This window comes from Octopus bimaculoides, chromosome 10 (assembly GCF_001194135.2).
Source record: "Octopus bimaculoides isolate UCB-OBI-ISO-001 chromosome 10, ASM119413v2, whole genome shotgun sequence".
NCBI classification, from domain to species: domain Eukaryota; kingdom Metazoa; phylum Mollusca; class Cephalopoda; order Octopoda; family Octopodidae; genus Octopus; species Octopus bimaculoides.
Genome location: NC_068990.1, coordinates 31,173,915 through 31,182,358, shown reverse-complemented (window position 1 = coordinate 31,182,358; position 8,444 = coordinate 31,173,915). Strand labels below are relative to the sequence as shown.

At 33.2% G+C, this 8,444-nt stretch overlaps 1 protein-coding gene across 1 annotated transcript; it reads right to left on the bottom strand.

Moving 5' to 3' along the window:
- LOC106873963 (uncharacterized) lies at nt 1-7,786 on the bottom strand. The gene is made up of 5 exons (XM_052971106.1): nt 7,581-7,786; nt 6,449-6,518; nt 4,456-4,549; nt 2,582-2,646; nt 1-82 (listed from the first exon to the last, which is right to left on the bottom strand). Exons 2-5 carry the CDS (start codon nt 6,463-6,465, stop codon nt 16-18), a joined length of 243 nt encoding a protein of 80 aa, XP_052827066.1. The 5' UTR covers nt 6,466-6,518; nt 7,581-7,786; the 3' UTR covers nt 1-15.
- Between the last annotated feature and the right edge of the window lie 658 nt (nt 7,787-8,444).

The following is an 8,444-nucleotide window of genomic DNA, read 5'->3' as shown; positions in this document are numbered from 1 at the left end:
TTTTAGTGTAAAACACTATTCTTCATTTCCTTTCCGTTTGGTAAAATTTCCAAGTAAAGATACTAATTGAACTGCGGCAATCCTGTAGAGAGAAAAGAAACAATAAGCATGATGCTTCAAATTTGTTTCAATTTGTAGCTTCAATAAAATTTTTTAATTTTTAAATAAATTTTTTTTATTATTCACTTCTACTCAATAATGTCACATCTACAAACATCTGCATTTTCACAAACTTTTTCCAACCAGCTCATGCTATAATTAGTGGTAACTTCAGTAGAAATTAAAGCACCGAAGTTCCAGAAGTTATCTGATGCACAACCCATAAACACATCTGTGGGTTATCCTTTATTTTTTACTTGTTTCAGTCATTAGAGTGTGGCCATGCTGGGGCACCACCTTGATGAATTTTAGGCGAATGAATCAGCCCTAGTACTAATTATATCAATCTCCTTTGCTGAACCACTAAGTAATTGAGACATAAACACATCAACACCAGTTGTCAAGTAGTGGTGGGAGACAGACACAGATATTGATGAGTTTCTTTCAGTTTCATCTACCAAATCCGCTCATAAGGTTTTAGTCGGCCAAGGCTAAAGTAGAAGACACTTGCCCAAGGCGCTATGTAGTATGACTGAACCCGGAACCATGTGGATTGGAAGCAAACTTCTACCACACAGCCACACCTGCACTTTTTCTTTGATCTGGACAAAGATCCAAGCATTTTGTGATAATGAAGGAAAAACATGGACAAGGATGAAAATGAAAATGCATAATATTATGGAAATAGGGACTTGGAAGATCTAATGAAATTCGCTAGCAATAAAGACTGTTTTGCTTTATATATTTAGTTCTAAATCAATAATTTTGCAATTGAAAATGCCATTCCCTCCCAACAAAAAGTGTCTGAAAAATCCTACTGTGCCTTATTTACTTAAGGTCAAGCTTCGGACAGGCTGTGAACACCCTACGCCTTACTTACAAGAGTGTTTCTCAAATTACTTTAAAACGATTAGCAACTAAATATTACCAATTGCAAATATAGTTATACACGTGTAGTTATTGTAATAAATTACAAATATAATTGTACTGTACTTAATAGAAAAATTTGTGTTTACTGAAGCTGTGCACTAACAAAAATTGAAAAAATACTGTTAAGTTTTGGCATGCCAATGCTGTATCTGATCGTAGACATTATTTTCCTAAGATAACAATACATTACAGTAGTTCTTTCTTGATATAAATTACCGCTTCGGTAACTTTATATAAAAAAATAATAAAGACACGGGTAATTGTAATAAAGAATAACAAGGGGTGTAAAAAGCCGTTAACATCTAGGAGAAGGCCAGTGGTGATATTTCGTAGTGTTATGTAAGTAGCTTAGCCTATCACGATCGTTTACCAAAAAGTATCAGTCGACATTTTCATAATTCCTGTATATGAAAAATTTATAACCAGAATATGAACGGTCATGTAGTGATAGATAAATTGGTCAAGGGCCGAATGTGAGACAGGGGTTAGCTATATTTTTATTTTCCTGAGAAAACCGAGGTGCATCTTTATGTCCGAAGGTACAGTAATCGAAGATAATCATTATATTAGTTACTTAATGTAAGGGAGACAACAACGTTACTAGAAAGAGAGAGTGAGGGGGGGGGGTATGTCGTACAAGGACAATACAATACAAGAGAGGTATCTGCGATGTTTTCGCGAAACGACTGTTATATTCTGAGAAGTATTTAATTTCGCGGCTTGTGGGTGATAAGACGCACACTATAATCAACAAAGTATATTTTAGAAAAGATGTTTTTGATGATCTATGAACATATCGAAGTTTTGTTTTATAAAAATGATTAATTCAGAGCAAAATACTTGTGCATTAACAAAATTTAGTTTATCACCACAGACAATTTACAGTCATGTCTCTTACCAAGTCATTACATTGATCTTTACTATATGTTGTGAAGATCAATGGTGCACTCTCTAACCTGTTATATTTAGATGGAGAGTACAAGAAAGAGATTTTTCAAAAAGCCAAAATAAGAGAGTCTCCTTATCTCTCTACTTCAATATGAAATGTGTTTCTCATGAATGTCAGAAATAGCTGAAAACTCCATTTGCTGTCATCTACACAAATGCCTCTATTGCTAACTATTTCTGAGTCATTACCAGCTTCATGAAGAACTTCATTTAAGGTGTTAGTTACTGCATTGTTTATCTGACATTTTTTTTCATACCTTGGCTGTCATTCCTACTCTCACTGCTAACCATAATCACTACCATTCACTTATACAGTTCGTCATTTCAGTCATCCTGTTGAGGTTAAGTTCCCAACAATTATAACACTTGCTCCATTCTTCTCACCTAAAACATCTAAATTGCTTGTTGATTGAAACATCCGCCAGTTGTAAGTGCAATATGATGGTGGTAACGTCTTGTTCAAGTTTTTTTTGTTGCTTCCATTTTGTGGACTTGAACATTAACACTCTTCAACAGAGAATTTATGCAATTGTGGCTGTGATCATGATGATAGAGACATTAGTGATTGTGTATTTATAATGTATAGAAAAAAAATACTAATTACCAAATGTTATGTTCAGCTGTCGTATGGAATTCAAATAATAGTAGTGATAGAAAACTTGCCATAATCTACACAGGTAAAGACAACAACAGTTAATTATATAATTATTTAACAATAAACTTTTACTGTTACTCAACACAAAATGAATATATAAACAAATATTTAAATGACACAATAGATTTTAAGAATCAAAATATTATCCATACAGTTCAAAGAATTTACAATTATTTAATCAGAAATTTAGAATAAAACCTGTTTACCACCTAGATATACTGAGATAAGTAGATTAAAGTATCTCATTTAAATCTACAACACAGTTTAGGATTCAACTCATGATCTTAAGATTAGTAATCCAGCAGCTAAAACAGGTGGAAAAACTGAGCAAAATATATTATGTCAGGTAGTAGGTAATTATTGCAAAAGAAGGTATTAACATCACAGAGGTATACTTGCAAAACAAGTGATTTGATCAGAGACTATGTGTTGGAACTAAAATGATTGCAGAATTTTCATCACATGAAATTATGACCTGGTCCCTGACAGCAGTTCGTAGTAATAACAAAACAAAAAAAAATATACAGTTTGATACGCAGCCATATACCAAATAAACATAATCTGGCTCTTGAATGCCTTTGGCAGAGTTTACTCTGTTGCAAACATTGAAACCAGAGGGTTTGAGGATAGCCTGGAAGCTGTGGTTTACTCCTCATTTCCCCACCCCATTAGTTTCAGAGACCCTACATTAATATCAAAGATACTGCTCTTTCTTTTGTGATCTCAATTCAGAGCTTCCTTTCTTAAAACAGAATTTCTGAAGGAAAGATTATTTTAAAATGATAAAGTTTGAGAAGTACCAACATTATTTTCTATAGACAAGATATATTAATTACATGCTTATTAAACAATAAGGGTTATACAGAACACTATATTTTTTTTTCACTTCTTTTCTTCATCAAAGCATAGTAATCTTTACATAAGGACATTTCATCTTGCAAAAGTTATATAGCAACGGAAAACTGCAGAAGAATTAGGTGATAGAAAGTAGAATATTTTTACTATTTTTACAAACAATACATTGAATAATATCTCATTACAGATGTTACTTAAATCTCTGCACAAGAACTGAAGTTTAAAAATAAAATCTTTCATCAGATCACTTCTCAAGAAGAAGTAAAAATGACCAAGTATATTTTAACTTGAAGACAGAATTGAAATCAGTCTATGGTTTTTAGTTACTTCTGGCTTATGAAACATAAATTGACAAACTTGTAGTATCTGCTTCTTGTGGTGTATCCAGAAGAGTGTTTTTCTATAAAAATGCAACTGCTGTTTTCTCTATCAAAATGATACATGTTTGGAATGGCATTATAGTAGGTAAAATGTGTCACACTGATGGTTATCAACTTCAATTTGAAGAGGATGTGGGTGTTAGATTATTACTCTTTTACATAGACAAGTCAGGGGCATCCAGGTCAGAAAGGTAAGGGAAAAAAATAAGCATGGTCAGGAGCACTCGGGTTAAAAGGGTAAAAAAAAAAAAGGTAAGCACAGGTAATAAATTCCTATCATGAAAGGTCAAATTCAGGTCAAAAGGGTAAAACAAAGATAAGTCTGGTCAGAAACACTCAAGTCAAAATGGTAATCAAATGGTATAGTTAGAAGCACTCAGATCAAACGTGTAAAAATAAAAAAAGGTATGCACAGGTAATAAATTCATACCATGAAAGATCACAAAACCTGCTGAGGTCTCAGTAAACAGATCATGTTATTTCACGGCACTGCAGTAGACTTATGCTAAAGTAGCACCAATAAGATTCTATTAATGAAACATGGAAAACATTTCAATAAATTTAAAAGAACAAATTCTGGAAACTTACATGTGTTATTGGAAGCAATCTGTTATAAACCAAAAATTCAGAATTTTCCTGAAGACTTATTCGTAACAAATTCAATATAGTTCCTAAAATTCCACTTAAAAATACGTAGAAATAAAAGTATTAAAAAATTACTTTTAAAGTTTTTTGAATTTTAGTGAATTCTATTTTTAAGAGATTTTATTAAACTAAAGCTAGCTATAAAACCATATAAATTATAATAAACATGATTGTAATAGCTGATCAATAAGTATCCAATCAATAAATATCTAGTCTGTTTCCATAGTAATGTAGTTAAAACACACAGAGTGAAGCCACTTGGCAAAGATTGACCTTGAACTCTGTTGTGTATGTGCACTAAGTTTTAACATTGTAGCTCGCTTCCGCTCTTTACAGCAGTGCTTCAAAAGAAGGTGCATAGTGTGTAATCATCACATTGACCATGACAGAGAAAGTTGTCATGGCGATACCAGCTTAGAGGCCTACGCAAAGTTGTAGAAAGTGTATGGAGAGGAGTGTATGAGCTGCACACAAGTGTACGAGTGGTTCAGACGTTTCCAAGATAGCTGAAAAAATGTCAGTATTGATGAACGTTCTGGGAGACCTGCAACCAGAAGAACTGAGAAAAACATCGCAGATGTGCATGCTGCCGTGAGGGGAAATTGCCAAATCACCATCCTTAAGTTATCAGAAGATGTGCAGATTAAATACAGTTCAGTTCAGTCCATTATCACTGAAGATTTGGGTATGAGATGCATATCTGCCAAGTTTGGTGCCAAAACTGCTTTCAGCTGACCAAAAGGTTGCAGTTGCACAAGATCTTGATTGTGTCAAGAACGATGGAAAGTTTTTGAAAACTTTGCATAGGCCTCTGAGCAGGTATCGCCAAGCTTTTGGCAAAATTTGATATAGATTCTCTGCTAAACTTTCTCTACCATAGTCAATGCAATGATCACATGCTACATACCTTCCTTCCAAGCACTGCTGTAAACATCAGAAGTGAGCTAGAATGTTAAAACGTAGTGCACATGCACAGCAAAGTTCAAGGTCAATCTGTGCCAAGTGACTTCACTCTGTGTGCCTTAGTTTCATTACTATGGCAACAGTCTGAATACTTATTGATCAGACCACATATTTAGATTACAAATATAAGAAAGGGAGCATTTTAATTATGTTTTTTCCATTTTTTTCATGTACAAATTGAATAATCAACTAATTTTGCTTTTTATTTATCTATTTTAATATATATTTTGCAAGTACTCTTGTTTTACAAAAAACATAAGCTCTAGACTTGATAATGCCACAATCTTAGCAAACAAATTTTTTAAATTTTCTCAAGTCTTCACTAAGTGCAGTTGACATTCTTATAGTAAAGAAGAACTGCTGTATATACAGTTTCAATATAAACATAATGCATTTAAATTTTGTCTTGCTTTTGCCAACCATTAAATTTTAGTAATTCAAATAGAATATTGACTGAATCACACACATGCAGACAGACAGATAGATATATAAAGAGAGAGAGATAGAAAGATAGATAGATAGAGAGAGAGAGAGATGTATATATGTATGTATACAACAAACACATGCGCGTGCATGCACACACACACACACACACATACATACACACACACAAACATGAATGGCTTCCACAGTTTCAATCTACCAAATTCCACACACAAGGTATTAGTTTTGATAGAAGATATTTACTAAGTCATAGCACAATGGAATCAAAAGTAGAGCAATGGGATTGCAAATCAGACTTGTTAATCACATATACATGCCTATATTTCTTTTAAATGTTTGTTCATTCAAAGCTTGCAAGGTTCAATCATAGAGTAAATATGTAACAAAAAAAAAAAAACATAAAACTAAGAATTGATTTCTTCAGAAACATTTAGTTCTCCATTACATAGTTTGTAAGGAAATGGGTTTGTAAGGAAACAAACTATAATCAAAACAATATAAAAATGTAATAAAAATATTAAGTACTTACCTTGCAAGGCAACCCATATAAAATTTATATAAATATAAGTGTTTGAAGTTAGCTGCTTCAAAAATATCTCCTGTAAGAAACAGTTGTATATACATTTATCAATATTTTCATCATCACATGTAACAGATGGATCTTTTACTTTCCATACCGTTCTTCTAGTCTTAGTTTGTTTTCTAATAACCCCAATGCTATATATTTAATGATACAACTACAAACAAAATAACCGCCTAACTTTTCAATGATGCATTCATTATCTTTCTCTATGTTTCTCTCTAAACTTTACAGCAGTTGTTAGTTATACCTCTCAGTAATTATAACAAGAAAAATTATCAGGAAATGAATTGTTGCCTGTAAGTAATCCTGATCATTTCAGTACCTCAATAAGATTTTCTAATATCTTGTCCTAAAATAAAAACCAAAGTCTTACAGAAACTCATGGTCTGCATTGAGAACAATCTCTTAATAAAATTTGCAAATTAGGAGAAATTCAAATGACAGGGAGAGACAAGAACAGAGTATTCGATATTCTCACCTTTCTATTACATGTATACATACACTTATCTAAATTTGAATAAGATCAAATGCCTTGGAAAGACAAGAATAGTGTATTCAGTATTTTCAATTTCTCACAGCATAGACTGCTTGTTTAATTTAAGTACCCTGAAATGTGAAGGCACATGGCTCAGTGGTTAGAGCATCAAGCTTACAATCATGCAGTTGTGAGTTTGATTCCCAGACTAGGCTCTGTGTTGTGTTCTTGAGCAAGACACTTTACTTTGCATTGCTCCATTTCATTCAGCTGTAGAAATGAGCTGCAACATCACAGGTGCCAAGCTCTATTGGCCTTTGCCTTTCCCTTGGATAACATTGGAAGTGTGGAGAGAGGAGGCTGGTACGCATGGATGACAGCTGGTCTTCCATAAACAACCTTGCCTGGACTTGTGCCTCAGAAGTACTAGGCTTAAAAAAAAAGTTCTGGGGTTGATTTGTTGAACTAAAACCCTTCAAGGCAGTGCCCCAACAGGGTCACAATTAAATGACTGAAACAAGTAAAAGAAAATATTTGACAAAAATCAGTTGAATATAATGATTCTTCTGCTGATTAATATAAAGTATTTGTAAATAAACTCACATACACAAGAGCATCCCACACAGACAAACACATAGGACATTTAATATATTCTTTATAGAAGGTGGCGAGCTGGCAGAAACATTAGTACACTGGGCGAAATGCTTAGCAGTAATTCATCTGTCTTTATGTTCTGAGTTCAAATTCTGCTGAGGTCGACTGACTTTCATCCTTTCGGGATTGATAAATTAAGTACCAGTTGTGTACTGAGGCTAATCTAATCGATTGTCCTCCTACCCAAAACTTTTGGGCCTTGTGCCTAGAGTAGAAAAAAATATATTCTTTATACAAGGCGGTGAGCTGGCAGAAACAATAGTACGTCAGGCAAAATGCTTAGCAGTATTTCATCTGTCTTTACATTCTGAGTTGAAATTCCACTGAGGTCAACTTTGCCTTTCATCCTTTTGGGGTTGATAAATTAAGTACCAGTTGCATACTGGGGTCGATCTAATCGACTGGCCCCTACCCCAAAATTTTGGGCCTTGTGCCTAGAGTAGAAAAGAATATACATACTTCTGAGGTGGTAAAATAAAATATACTATCAAGTTAAGATTAATTTTTAAAAAACATGACCTTACCTAAAAGGTAACTGCCCGGAATGAAGAAAATTACACTGAAATATGTAAAAATCAAACAATCAAAATACAATAAATAACATATTTATAAATTGGAAAATTTTATACTACATTCTGCATTAAAATAATGCTTATGTTAACTTTGTCTTACATCCACAAAAAGGTTGATAAAAACATGTACTAGCAAAAGAGGGAGTTAACTCAATTACATTCCTTCCCTATAAAATTTAGTTTATAAAGTGTAAGAAAGCATTAATGAGCTTAGCCATAGAAAAAGAATTATAAGTGGCAA

What these genes read in the sequence shown, in the direction of transcription:
- LOC106873963 (XM_052971106.1), bottom strand. An exon ending in GATTGCTTCCAATAACACAT is followed by an intron (nt 2,647 to 4,455) that starts GTAAGTTTCCAG and finishes TTACCTGTGTAG; the next exon opens with ATTATGGCAAGTTTTCTATC. An exon ending in ACAGCTGAACATAACATTTG is followed by an intron (nt 83 to 2,581) that starts GTAATTAGTATT and finishes TTCTCTCTACAG; the next exon opens with GATTGCCGCAGTTCAATTAG.